This window comes from Chiloscyllium plagiosum, unplaced genomic scaffold (assembly GCF_037043375.1).
Source record: "Chiloscyllium plagiosum isolate Xiang-an unplaced genomic scaffold, Cpla_swu_hap1 HiC_scaffold_12, whole genome shotgun sequence".
NCBI lineage: Eukaryota > Metazoa > Chordata > Chondrichthyes > Orectolobiformes > Hemiscylliidae > Chiloscyllium > Chiloscyllium plagiosum.
Window position 1 is genome coordinate 66085091 of NW_028270150.1, and position 14744 is coordinate 66099834.

Sequence of the window (14744 nt, forward strand, 5' to 3'; positions counted from 1 at the left end):
CCATGTCTTAGCTGCCGTAGGACATCGCTTTGTGTCATTTATCCCATTTCATGTGGGATAAATAGCTTTAAATCACAGCAGCCGTTTGAAAACACGTTTATTGGAATTTACCAGATTAACTCATCTCTCCGATTCAAATTTCAAGTCTGAATTCCTTAAGCAATAAAGCATTATAAAGTTGCGGGAGGCTGTTTTCAAACCTGGTTGAATACCAGTGGTTTTGCATTAATTTACTACTAAGCTAATAAGTAGGTTTCGTTTTGTTATGCTAAGCTTTATTGCTTTCTTTTATCGGAATAGTGTTTTCACCAAAGCGCAGACAAGGCATTCTTTGATGAGGGAATTAGTGCTCTATTATTCCCCTATTATTCATTGCACACTAGAATATGTAAGTACCTGAGGGTGTAAAAGGAGAACAGAGTCTATTGCAAAGTGTTCGGCTTGTTTCTTTGTACAGCTGAGTATGAGATGATAAACCGCTTAATACAGCGCACTAATTGGATGAGAGCAAAGAGATGGGAATTAGTGGATCCAAAGGAGATCGTGCTACCAGTTTCCAATGCCGCTTTCTTCCGTCTTTCTTTCACAACTTCAACAGCTCCAAAGGCGGCAGAACCTCCCCACCCCCACCATTCCCTTCGAAAAGACTGTGTGTTTTGTATAGAATTATGCGCGTTCGAACAGCCCTGGGTTAAATGGAACACGCATAGCAAATATTTGGCATTTTGATAGACTATGCTACAAAAACGAACCTGAGGTTTAAAATATACTTTATTGTGTTTCATCTAATGGTAAAGATAAAAAGATGCAAACCAAGACAACACTTAATTGCGTTTTCACTAAGCGATCATTATTCATACATGGTTTCATTAATGCATACAATATATTATGCCTCCCATACGTTAAAATTTAATATTAAGAGATCTGCGCATAAAAAAATTAACTTGTATCCGAATCATATATTCCTTTCCACGTTAACCAATACAATTTTTACATGTATACATATATACAACAGTATTTCTACCTATACACATGCATGCAAATGTACACATGTTTATATAGACGACTTGTCACGCTCCTTGAAATCTCTCCAAATCTGGAAGCTCGTTTTGGGAACAGATGGTGGGGAGCCTGGCAGTGAATGGAGGGAGAGTTGAATTTGTGTGAGCGTGCTGAAACCTGGCTCCCGTGTTAGAGTTACCAGAGGCTGAAGGCAGCACAAAAACACCGGGGAGGTTTGCTTAAGGTTGGGGGTCACAGTCGTCGTGTTTTGTAGCAAGAATTCCCAGATATTAGGGCCAAATTGGGTTGCTATTCATTAATAATGTTCACAATAAGATTAAATCATTCTGGAAAATCTCATAAAACCCTCTAAGTACGCTTCACTGGCTCTTTCAAACGAAATCATTCAACACTTGGGGAGGTTTGGGTGACGAGAAATTGGTTTCTTTGCTAATGCCTTTTTTTTCAAAGACACTCAGAGTTTATCATGCGTGACATGTCAAATGTTTAATATAGACTTGATGGGAGTCATCGGCCGTTAACATGTGATATTTATGGTGAATATTTAGCAAAGAATAGCTGCTTTACCAGCTGCAAGGCATGAAAGAATAGTCTGAGATCTACATGTTTGCACCATCACTGAGGTGGGATTAGTTATAAAGCAAGGCGAGTAAGAGGGAGATGCTTTAATTCGACCATAAGAACTTTAATCCACCAGGTAATTTCACGCAATTTGATTTAGTACTATAGAGTGGGGGTCAGATGGGGAGGGGAGGGGGGCGAATGACTTTAAAAAACGTTCATTAACTGACATAATGACATGGGTTCTGGTCTGATATCAACCAAAAGATATGTCGCCCGCAGTCGACGTGTTAATAGGTTGCCTGGTCCAAAACGGTTAATAACATGAGAACATCAAAGTCGAGAGTGGGACTGTGGGGTCACGCCAGGCCACGTTAAAACACAAGGGTTGGCCATCACGGCGCAAACCTTCATCTTAGGTGACGGAAGGCTACCACCACAATACAGTATAGCGAGAATAAGGTCAGTTCAGACATCAAAACTGCTACCCCACCCCCGGCTGCGACATTTTGGGATCGGAAACAGTAAAGAATCTACAAGATCACACGCCCACCTCCATCGCACAAACTGTAAATCTTTCGCACGCCCCGAAAATTTGGTTTTATTTTCATCAAGTTGAATTTCTTTTCTGCCAAACTAACGGTCTGTTGAACACACTGTTTGTGTCCAAAAGAGACTGTTTTTTAAAAAAAGATGATTTACACCCCCGCCCCGTATGGAAACAGAAGGGAATTTAATTCACCAATGCCAACAGTTGATGGTATGGTTGAAAGAGAGCTGTTAAAAGCTAGACTGGTGGGAATTGATAAAATTGCCAGCTTAGTACAGAAATCAGAGACTGGAAATTGCCACAGCCAAGTTGTTCGATCTGTTTTTTTCGAAAGGTATCATCTAATTTGATTATTAGTGTCAACATTAGGAGTTAGCGTCCCCACATTGACCAGCGCACTGGTGACTTCAATAGGAAAATCCAGCGGTTGTGCTATTTTGAAACCTGATATTCTTGTATTTCAGCCTCACATTTTGGAAGATGAAGCTTTCCCACTGGATCTATACTGACATTAATTTGAACAAGATCATATTGTGATATCGACAATATGATATCAGCATGTTCTAAATATACATATTCTCTGTATTTGTTGTATACAATTTATAAGGTACTTGAGTTCGTGTGGCGACCTTCACTTTACTCCGGGGAGCAGATTACCGTGCAAACCTTACCCATCCAATCACTCACTTTGAGTGGCGCTGGGCCAGGTAACCTCTCGGCGAGTCTCGCACTCAGCCGCTTTGGCTATCAACTGGATAAGTCAGCGCCGAGACTCAACTAACGTGGATGGCGGTCACCAAAGCACGTCTTGGCGAACTCGTTAAACACCAAGGTTTAGTAACCTAGGTGGCTTATTTGCACATAAACTGAAGAGATCCAGGCAAATACTTGTTGGCAGCATTTTATAGCCTGGAGGGTGGTGGGGGGAGGAAGGGGTGGGGGGCTCGCTGTTATATTTTCCAAATGATAGTTAACATAGTCCAGCAAGGATGTATACAGATATTGAAAATGAAACATAAACTCAATTCCTTTTCATTTACACCATCCCGCTGAGCAAAATTCATAAACCATTTTTTATTGGTAGTGTCAGCAATATAAGACAGTGAATGGTACTAGCAACTTCGGCCAATGTTCATTAAAACAACATGGTTGGAAGAATGCGCTAAATGCTTGAAGTAATCCTAACCACGTGTACGGATTACATGTAGTAGTGCAGAAAATGTTAGTACTCTTCATTGTTTCATTAATAAATTGGATTCCAGGTCCAAAAAAATATTGTGATCCATCTGAATGTTGTGCTGTGTTATTATAGCGTGGTTCTCCCTCTCGAAATTAACGAGATAGATGTTTTAATTGCTTCGCAGTGTTGTGCTTATGAGCTATCACACTTAGAAATCAGCCAGCACATACCCATGTGCAAGCGTGATTTGTGAATGAATGGAACTATCCTGAAACGGAATGGCTGGCTGCAAAACACCTTCCTGATGTGCAGCCTGAATGTCACCATCCCGACAGACAGAAACCTGCCAGGGTTCGAGCCTTTACATGACATCGGGCTGCTCGAAAGAAACTATCAGCTGACTGCGCCTACATCGGACAGAAACACAACTGTCACCTGAAAAAACAGTTATTTTTAGTTATGAATTTGAGTCGATTGTTCTGTACTGGTGGATCGCGAGTTTGTCTGCAGTGGATAAATGCTCAGCAGTATAAATAATCGGGATTTAGAATAAGCGCTTTCTCCAGTTAGCTTGTTAAGCGTAACATTTTATTTTCGAGTGTCGCCACTCTTCTAGCCCATATCAAGAAGTTACAACAGTACACGTAATATACCAAGTTGTTTTTATAAGGTTTTCGAAACCTCTATGGTTAATAAGTTAAATAAAATGTTTGTCCATAAATAATTATTCTACGAACCTAATACATCCACAACACTGTTTAAGAACTGTCTGGTAATTCTAGAGAATAAACTTTCACAACACGCTGAGTGCAAATTTTCAATTTTTAAAAAAAAATGTACAATTATTTTCCTTGGAAATTCTGAAGAACGACCATCATGTACAGAAATCAATCACAGTTTAGTGAAATAAGCAGTCCACTCGGATTGGCAGTATTCTGTCCCTTTGGTTTAGTAGCGAACCGCTGGTTGGCTACACTGATGTACATACATATATAGATGTAAAATTCCAGACGTAACCAATGCATGTATGCCCGTGTGTGCTATACAACCGGTCCGTCGCAGAAAGTCAACCTCAATTCATTCAGAAACAGTATCCCTTAAATCGGGCCACCAGGAATTAGGAAACTACCCGTGAGTTTTGAATACACTTCATCTCTCTTTTAATTTCAAAACTACCCTGATTAGATCAAACACTAGTGTATTAAAGAAAGTTTCTCTCAAGTATATTCTTAACCAGGCGCTCCTATTACTATCTTCCCCTTTCAGAGAAATAAGAATGGTAAGAGCATCGCAAATCTTATATGTAAACAATGTAATTGGTTTTCTATCTTTCTTTTTGTCTTGGTTGTTTTATTTATTAGGTGTGGCTTGTTGATGTGATGAAAGGGATACTGGCTCTATGGGGCATGCACAGTCTGAGAACCCAATCCACGCGGTGTAACTGGTCCTCTTTCTGAATTTGGTCTTGATCAGCAGCGTGTGTGAAGCCCCTTGCTGTGTACTCAGCATACTTCCTTGCCAGTGGAGGGTGCGGGAAGGATGTTGAGTTGTGTGAGTTGGGCTGCATGTTCCTTGGCTTTGAGTCTGAGTGCTGCGATACTGGACGCTCGTCTGTCTGCTGCTGCTACCGCGGGGTCTGAGAGGGCGCCGGCCTGCACTCCCCCTTCTACCCCCGGGGCCGACTGTCTCAGCAGGGCAGGCCCAGAGGCGCCTGTCAGCGGAGCTACTGTCGAGAAGAGCCTGCAACAGACAAGGATTTTCGACATTATAATACGGGAAAGAGTTTAGCGTCAAATACGATCAGCTGATTTGGTGACGGGTGGGATACCAATGAATATAAAGGCTTCATTGATCGGGGTGTGGTTGGGGAATATTAGTCTACACAATGGGTCAAGTAACACCGCACTCACATTATATCAGACTTCCACATTACAGGTCGGACTATCTAATTAGTGTTCATGTAAGAGGAAGCCTACCCAATATAAGAACTCGTCTGAAAGTAATCAGTGTACGGCGGGAAGTTGCCTGTTTTGTCAATGTGTATGCTCGGCGTGTAATGGAGTTGAACCCCATTATTAGCGGTAATATTGTGGGGACGTGAATGGATCACAACTGCCCGGTGAAACCACTTGGACAACTACGGTTTCGTGTAATCTAACTCAGGAAGTAAACACTGATAATCCGTCATTGTCCCAGCTAGCATGATCAAAGAAAAAAGTTCAGCTAGGATGTCATTATTCGGAGTCTGGCATCACCGGCAGAATTCTGCACGTTCTCTTGCTGCTGCAAAGGACAATACTCCAGAAGGTCGAACCTGAAACGGTAACTCTCTTTCTCACTCTACAGCTACTCCCAGACTTCATGGGGATATCCCACATTCCCTCCTTCTCTCTCTCCTTTTATTTCAGATTTCCAGCACCCGCAATATTTTGCTTTCGTGTTAGTGTTTAATTCATTGCGGCTTCTCTTCCAAAAATGCCCGTCCTCGATCATTCACATTCAGTTCTGTGCATTTGACCCCATTGTATGTTGGCACAGACACTGAAGCCATCGTTCAGCAAGGGGTTTGGAAATGCTGTACCTGTTCATATTATTGAGCTAATTGGTACACCACAACTTTGTGATACAACGCTATTGCTTCTTTGCTGATTCTAAGTTGCTGTTAGGTTACTTCACAGCTTAGGTAACAGCAAGCATAATCTCAAACAGAAACTTTACAAGGGCAGCAATACACAGTGAAATCAGGGCATATTTTGCCTGCGTAACCATTGATTTCCCCTTTTTGGGAGTGGCAATGACATCTTTCATGTCCGTTCCCCTTGAAAGGGCATCGTTCAGTTTTCCTTCTCGGGTGATAGTTCTTACAAAACAAGGGGCAACTTTCAATTCCCACAGCCAAAACTTTTGCACCTTGACTGAAATAATTAATACTTTATATTTCCTTGTCTGAATATTTTATGAAAACCAAACACATTACTTTAAGAATGAATAATATACAAGGGCTTATTAATAACATCAAGATGTGTAGGTGCCAGTGTTGGACTGACGTGGACAAGGTCAGAAGTCATACGACACCAGGTTATAGTCCAAAAGGTTTCTTTGAAATCCAAAGTCTTCAGAGCGTCACTCTTTAGTCAGATGGACGATAACCTGGTGTCGTGTGACTTCTGACCTCATAAAATCAAGAATGACATCGACAATTTGCTAAATTGCTTTGGTGATAGGACACGGTAGATTAGCCGTCGCCATCGCCTTACTTAGAATTTGTGATCATTTTAATTTTCCACAATTAGTGTACACACTGGACTTGAATGGTTAAATTAGCGAAAGATTGGACAGAGCACAGGTTCCCTTACCATGGCTCCTCCTACCTTACATGGGTAATGGGGAACCGTGAGGCTATCCAGCAGGTATATTAGCACATGTATGTGTCCGTGTTTTGATGTCAACTTTGTTGGTGCTGCAGCTCCGTGACTCTCAAATGGAAAAGGCCGTGATGTATGGTATGTCTGCATGGTACAGTCAGTAAAAATTATACGGATCAACTCACCTACTTTCTGATGAGTTGTGTTGCTCACCGTACAGTTGCTGCTGTCCAACTAATAGAAGTTTAACCCAACTGTTTAGCCAACTCTCTGAATAGGGGATGGACAGGAATTGACAGAATCCCATTGAAGTTGTATTGGCACCGAAACCGCACGTCTGGAGAGGGGAAATTGGAATCCAGTCACTCCTCTGTGCTAGTTTTGTAATCTAGTACTCAGGCCAATCGGATCCACTATTGTCCATTATTAATGTTAATTTACAATGTTCAAAAAGACCAGCCTCTCATTAATGTCAGCATGGATTGAGATTACTTCCCCTGGAATATTATTGAATCCTATAGATTTGGGTCTATGCTCATTGGGGTTACTGAAAACACCTGTCATAAAGTCCAGAGATGTGCAAGTTAGGTGGATTGGCAATGCTAAATTGCGCATCATGTTCAGGGATGTACAGACGAGGTGGATTAGCCATGGGAAATGCAGGATTACAGGGACAGAGTAGGGAGTTTAGGTGGGTTGCTTTTCGAAGGGTTGGTGTGGAGTCGATGGGCCGAATGGCCTGCTTCCACACTGTAGGGGTTTTCTGATTCTCTGAAAGCATTTGTGCCTAGGTGGGTTCCGAATGTGGAGAATGCTCACTCCATATTCGAAAAACGCCTCTTTGGCTCGGAAGCTTCTAACCATAGCAAGGGTTTTCTATCGCCAGTATTGCGCAATAATGCAAGGGAGGAAGGTGCAGGATACACGATCCCAAATCTTAGTAAAAATAAACGCTTCAAACACGTTGTATATTGGTTGTGTGATAGTTTGAATCACGGAATGGGATGTATTGATACGGAATCGCTTTATCTCCTTGCCCTGCATGACCTATGTCCGGATTTGTATGAGTTTCCGAATGCTGCGGTCGACTCAAGATTATACCGGACTGAATAACTTCTTAAATACATAGCGTGCAGATTTCAGGTGGCCTTGTCAAATAATTTTCATATCGGGGTAAGCGGCCAAATTATAAACCTTGAAAGGTAAAAGATACACAGTTGGAGTGATCGAGTTGCTGTGCTCGCCTTGGTTTTCCTTTTACCTCCCGTCAGTCCATCGTTACCCTGTTGCTACTTTCAGTTCCACTTTCTGGAAATGAATAAGGAATAAACATTCCAGATTTATTCGTTTTTGCTTAATCTGATACAAGTGAACAGCTCTTTCAAAAATCAACATACAGCGCTAAGATAGGTGACCAACCTAAGAAATCAACACTGCCGTGCACTGGCAGTTAGGGAAGAAACTAACTATATTAGAATTCTTTACAGCTAGTCTGCGAGAAATGAAATATTGTTGGGAATGTCAACATTTATAAACGTAGCGATGGCGACTGTTTTGTTCAAATTTTTGTCACTGTCATAAGTAGCGCATAAACTATATAGTAAGTAGTTTCGAGCTAAAATATAGTCTCTCCTGGTCTATTCTTTCCTTTGCTTTCCTTTTAGAGAAATCCCTGGAGAAATACTGGACAATGAGCTAAACTGTATTGATGGTACCAGGGTCTCTCTCTGGAACTCGCAGCTGTAGACAGCGCTTCCCTCTCAGCCGAAGTACAGGTGGAGCCTGCACTAACTGCTGCCACTTTTTTTTTTCCGGAGCATTTGTCCTTTAGTTCACCAGGAAGCACTGTAAACGCTTTATTGTTGAATTACGGATGTTTGAAAATGAGTTTGATTTCTCCCCTTCACACACACCCGCGCGGGCGCGCACACACACACACAGCTCGCAATGGCTTGAACATTTTTGTTCTGAAATATTTCTATTCTTGTTAACTATCATGTTACGAGGAGATCGTTCTCTGTGCTGTTAGGGTAAATGGACATGTTGCTGCTACGTATGATTACGTGCAATGGCTTTTGAAGATCAGTTCATTCGTCTGTCGCTGGATTTGTTGTTACATTTCATGTGAGATTAATCATAACGCTGAGTGATATGTTTTACTTTCACTCCATTATCTTGCTGACTTTTCACGTTAGCCAGATTGCTGCTGCTATTCTAAAAGTTTATTATCAACTTATTTTGTAAATGGCTGTTAGGCTTGTTCTTTTACAAAATCGGGTTTTAGCTGCTGGTTCTGAACGAATTGCTTTAATCCCCCCTTGTTCATTGTGCCTGATGACTGATTCTGATTCTCTCGCGCATCTTGACCTGTTGGTGATGTTGCTGCTCTCGGAGGCGGGCGGGCGGGCGGGAGGGGCTCTGCCTGAAGCTCTTACCTGCCGAAGTGCGGGGTGATGAAAGGATGTCTGAACATGGCTGCTCCCAGGAAGGTGCCGAGGCCTAACGGGGCCCCGCTGGGGGGCAAAGCAGCGGTGCCTGGTGGAGGTGGAAGCCCCGGGAAGGCTGCGGCTGCGGCGGCTGCGGCGGCGGCGGCAGCTGACCAGGCTGACTCCAGGCTCGGGTGGTGTCCGAAGGGACTGCTGTCCAGGTAAGGTCCCAGCGGATGTCCCGCTCCCAACGGGCTAGCGAAGGGCAGACCTCCTGGGTGGCTCTGAGCTCCGGCTTTCTCTCGCTTTCGCCACTTAGCTCTGCGGTTCTGAAACCAAACCTGCAAAGAAAAAAGTTCAACTTATTTTACAAAAAGAGAGAAACCTTCTCACAAGATGTAGAAATGAAGTACAAAAGGGGAAGAGAGGTGTCCTGCAATTATAAATTCACTTTCGGATTTCAACCAGCAACGCAAATGACCATTAAATTGTTAATGGACACAATCATTGTACAATTGAAATACAGCAATTATTATAAAGAAACAATGAACTTTAAACATATCTGTCCTTAACACTTGACGACTTAAATTTCATATTAGTTCCACGGAGCAATGTAAAACAAATGTGTCTCGACACCAGTTACCAATGCTCAGGAATTAGTAGAATTGTACAGAAATGGCCCAAATCGGATGGCGTGAGGCATAAGCCTTACCGCACATATTCATATTACACATACAAAACACCCTCTTTGGATTCAGGCGGCAAACCATATCAACTACACACAGATCCCTGACTTTTCCCGAGAAATATCAAATACATCATGAAAAAATAATGAAGCGATATAATATCGGATTAGGAAAATAAATAAATACACCTTCGCATATTTGGAGGTAAAATACAGCACTGAGATAGCGATTATAATCCTAATCGAGTTGATGCATTAAAAGGAAACCGATTGTGTCTTCTCAATTTTTGTCGTCGCTTTCAAATTGACCTTAATTAATTGACAATAACTAGTAGATTTTTTTAAAACAGGAATTAAAAATTAAAATAATACGCTACAATTAATTTTACTAGACTTTCTCCTCAATTTTATTGAGCCTAAACCGGCTTTTGTATAGAAGGAGAGAGAGAAAAAAAGTTATTTAACTTTCCCACGACTAGCTGAGCGGAAAATAATCATTCCTGGCTGCTTGTCACATTGGGTATTTGACAATAGAACAATGTGTCAACAGAACCAGGGAGAATCTCATCATTAGCCCCTTTAATGCAAGAAGCTGTTGTGTATTAAATGAGCCATATGGAATTTATTAGGTCTTATCAGCGCTTGATTGTAACTGTAAAGTGATTTACTCGGCCTTTACCTCCCAACATATGTTTTATGTTCCCCGAGTTCGCAATAAGGCGCCAATCATAACGTTTATCGTCGCTTTGTTTATGAAGCTTGGAGAGAAAATTGTCGTGCTATGGGCCCTATCAACTTGTGCAGCCCTTCACTTTGCACCGTGATATTACATTCACTAAAAGCAAAGAAAGCTCAATCCTTTCTTGCTGTTTTAAAGTCTTCGGTTGCCGTGGCGAAAAGGTATTTTCAATATTCATATTTGCGCAGTGACATCTGCAGAAAATCTGACAGACCAGTACATTGTATCTGACACAGTCCAGTCAGAGTTTAAGATTGTACGCCCGAGGTTATCTTTAGTATTATTATTTCTTTTAAACCCAAAATAAAACTGGATTATAAATAATTAAAATAGAAAAAAAAAACCGAAAACTTTAGGTGAAAACATCTAATACACCTCGCCTTTGATTGGAGAACTGTCCCAGAAACTATCCATCTAGCCACATGTCCGCTGCAACTTACTTGCACGCGTGCTTCCGTTAAATCTAGCCGCATCGCCAGCTCTTCCCTGCATAAAACACAGAAAGAAATGAAAATACACTTTCAGCACCCCCATAGTTCGCGGTAGTTTTGTTTTGGAAAGCTAATACAATGTTTCAGGCTCGATATGAGGATCAGACATGAGCAAGCAGCTATTTACGGACGCTCTCCACTCTTTCCTGTTTGTATGGGCCATAAAATAGGCCAGGCGAAGTATGCAAACATCGAGCAAGTCAAGCGGCTCATCTCCGACATTGTCAGAAATGTAGGCACTGTCACAACCACTAGAATATACCATTATGTGAGATAGGAAATCGCCCTTTCTAATACTAAACGGAAACTAACTTTAATTCTGAAGAGCGTTGTAAATTCATTGGAAGTAACCAGGACGATTGCATATGCTAATAAGTGTTTTGCTTCTCTTCCGACCATGACGCACCTGATTAAATAAAAGTTCAGCTTTTTTTTTGTTTTCATTTCTGACAATGTTCCACTTGTATCGTGTCCCGTTGCTTTGTAGACAATTCTATGGGCATCCCTTCACTTTCAGTCAGTGGGCTGAACGAGAAAGGTTTCTAATGTGCATACGGATTTTGAGAGTTTAGAATTTCACGCATTTGCTTCAGATTAGGAAGGTAGACGGGCCAAGGTTTCGAAATCTACGGGATGCAGAAAAAGCGGTAGTCGATCTAAAAAGGGGCTGTCGGGAGGGGAGTGCTGTGTTAATCTGGAGGCCATTACTTTGGTAGACGGGACACTGGCCAGTGGAGAGCTGGAAAAATGATCAGTCTCCGATAGATCAATCGATCATCTCTCCATCGTGTGACCATTCGGTGTGACAATAAACAACGGAGAAGCGATTGGAAATCAAGTTAGAAACAATGACAGACTGCAGAGTGTATCAGTGACGCTTTCAGTCTGGCATCTGGCTTTTCTAAGTTCTGTAAGAGGCTTTTTTAAAAAAAAATAGTGTCTGTACATACCTGGTGAAGACGTCAGGGTAGTGTGTTTTCTGAAAAGCTCTCTCTAGTTCTTCAAGCTGGTAGCTGGTGAATGTAGTCCGATATCGCCGCTGTTTCCTTTTTAACATACCTTCTTCAGAGTCACTACCGGCTGATAGACACAGACTGTCCTCCCCATCCTTCACATCCACGTCTGTCTGAGCCTCCTCCACAAGTTTGGGGCTCAAGTCGTCTTCAACCGCGTCCTCTTTCGCATCTCCTTCGAACGACTTGTCAGCGGGTTCCAGCGAGCTGAGTTCTGGAGCAGGGACCAGGTTCTGCGCGCTGTCCCCTTGCGTTTTGCCCAGGCTGAAGTTTTCTTTGTAGGATTTACTGCGGCTGATGCTGACTTGCGGGGCCTGGCTGATTTTCAGATCGGTGTTTCGGAACGGTTCGGAGGATCTGTCTCTCTCCAATTTCTCGTTAGCAATCTCGTTAAATCCCCGAGCGTCAAAGATTTTACCTCCCAGCCCGTACAGTCTTCGGAATTTCGGGGGGAGATGGAGCTCAGAGTCAAAAGACACGTTTTCCTTGGGCGATCCTATGTGTAAAAACACGTGAACATATAATCAATCATTTAGTGGCGTTATCGGATATTTACTAATAAGTTGGTGGAAGCCAATATTTGACAGGTGCTAACCGTACACTCAGTGCTGGAGCCCATTGTCACTGCCTGATATATGCGGCTGACAAGGACCAAGCTAGTGTTTCATTTCATGAAGTTTAAACGCTGGAGACAGCGAAAAGTTAATATATAAAAATAATAAAACTATCCATCCTCCCCGCCTGCCGACAAAGACTTCTATTCCCCTAGAGAGCGTGTATCACCAGGGCAGGAGCCGAGAGTGAGTGTTCCAATAGAAAGTCTTCTTGCGACAAATCTGTTCTCTGAACAAGGATATTCCCGAAGCAATCAATTTTCAAAGAAAAAGGTCGGTACATTTTAGGATAGAGCTGTTTGGAAGGAACTCTTGGATCGGGCGGTAATTAAAATCGACACACTTTTCACTGTACTCATTTACGTACACTTGACAATAAAGCTAATTCAATTCAACAAAGCCTGACGACATATGATAAATTAAACTCAGGCAAACTCCGCCGAGCCGAAATATGTTTGAATGTCAACGTCAGTTTGCATAGGAACATTCCCTTTAAAATAAAGAGCAGCGATTGCCACTAATGTGTGGACATTTAAAATCACTTGCTCCTGTTGACAGCTAATATGCTACATGTGCAAAAAAGTTATTTTGATGTCCTTTAGTTTTACTATGGATTCAGAACGGATTAAAATATCATCGCCTTCCATCATTTTCACTTTTAAACTTTAATCTACTTTCCTTCTCCAAATGCTCCTGAAAAAGCCCATGGTTTAACTAGATTAATCGAATGTAAACTTTTTTTTTACAATCCTAAATGTTTCCTACATGTTTTGAATAGGTTCTTCTTCACTGATATTCAAAATATGCACGAGTTACAATATCGAGAGCAGTAAAGTGAGAACAGGGATTTCCCTTTCCGAGCGTAGTTAACACGAAAGGTGTAATTTGATATTGCTGTGTTCATCGACAACATGTTTGGAAAGTAACCAATTGCAAACACGCCATTTCTATGAAGCCGCATCGATCTTTGTAAACAAAGCTCCCCCCTAAAAAAAATAAAATCAAATAAAACTGCAGGAATCGATAATATTTTCTAGAACATTTCCAGCCAGAGTTCGGTGTGCCTAGTCTGAACCAGAAATGATGTCCACTGTTGCGAAATGCTCCAAGTGCTTTAAGACCTATTTAAACAGTATACACGCTTCAAACAATACTGAGTATATTTGCAAACGAGGTGCCGATGCTCTTTGTAAATTGGGCTTGTAATGTCAACACATCTAACCCTTAGAAGAGCACGAAATTAGATTCTTTTTCTGGCTTCGAAGTGCAGTTGGACCTGTGATCCAGTCAAGTTTTCCACCCTGTCCCCAGTTAAAAACAACCCTTACCTTCACTGGCTGGGTTCGGTTCATTCCTGGCTGTGAGAAGCGGCAACGCTTGAGCTCCAATACATCTAATTTTACATGGGCTCCTTCTGCCCAGAATACTGTCGATGCAGTAAGAGGAGAGCAAAGTTGGAGATTTACTTTTGCACTCGGATCTATCGCAAATCTCCTCCTTGTATTGAGTTGTCATGGTTGGAGCCTGAGTTCTGGTTTGCCGGAGGCTACGATTCCCCCACTTGTACGGCAATCGCTCTTGCTCTGATCGAGGCACTAATGACATTTGTATTGGGCTGTAATTGCTTTGCTCTCGATTCTCGAACACACGTGCTGAAACCCCTGTGATTGGCTCTCCGAGACCTGGGGTGCCTCTCTTTTTACATTCCACCAACAGGAAGTTTAGGCGAACGGGAAAACGCGGCGTGGACTTTCAGGGAATGAACCCGGTGAGAGCGCTCGGTTCCTCTGGCTGGAGTTGTGTACAGAGCGGCTCTTGCAACTTTTAGGCCTTGAAACCGATTTAGCCCAACAGACGGTGGGTGCAGTTACTCGTAGGCCCCGCTCGTAATGTCACTTAAAAAGTTATCTACTTTTCTTCGATCTGGGAAATTGTAGCGTGCGTGTTTAAATCCGATCGTTCTGAATGAATCTTCAGGAAACATTAATTAAGATGTAGGTCAAAACATTTTTCATCGAGTGACACTTTATGAATGTATGAATTACAACTTAAAGGCAGAGTCTGCTTTTATATCCATTGCAAAATTATATCAAGATG

At 42.1% G+C, this 14744-nt stretch overlaps 1 protein-coding gene across 3 annotated transcripts; it reads right to left on the bottom strand.

The window, feature by feature from the left end:
* Nucleotides 1-753: 753 nt before the first annotated feature.
* arxa (aristaless related homeobox a) lies at nt 754-14267 on the bottom strand. 3 transcript variants are annotated; one of them, XM_043700752.2, is made up of 5 exons: nt 13976-14267; nt 11971-12529; nt 10970-11015; nt 9115-9446; nt 754-5054 (listed from the first exon to the last, which is right to left on the bottom strand). In XM_043700752.2, the coding sequence occupies exons 1-5, from the start codon at nt 14250-14252 to the stop codon at nt 4817-4819; spliced, it is 1452 nt and encodes a 483-aa protein (XP_043556687.1). In that variant the 5' UTR covers nt 14253-14267; the 3' UTR covers nt 754-4816. The 3 variants fall into 3 exon arrangements, with proteins under 3 accessions (XP_043556687.1, XP_043556688.1, XP_043556690.1); XM_043700753.2 differs by having other exon boundaries at nt 4912-7016; XM_043700755.2 differs by lacking the exon at nt 754-5054 and adding an exon at nt 7023-7987.
* Nucleotides 14268-14744: the final 477 nt, after the last annotated feature.

Excerpts from the sequence above, each read along its gene's own strand:
- arxa (XM_043700752.2), bottom strand. The coding sequence starts at position 14,252 with ATGTCATTAGTGCCTCGATCAGAGCAAGAGCGATTGCCGTACAAGTGG. Across the intron at positions 9,447-10,969 it reads TAACGGAAGCACGCGTGCAA|GTTTGGTTTCAGAACCGCAG; the intron begins GTAAGTTGCAGC and ends TTTTCTTTGCAG. Across the intron at positions 5,055-9,114 it reads ATCACCCCGCACTTCGGCAG|GCTCTTCTCGACAGTAGCTC; the intron begins GTAAGAGCTTCA and ends TGTCTGTTGCAG.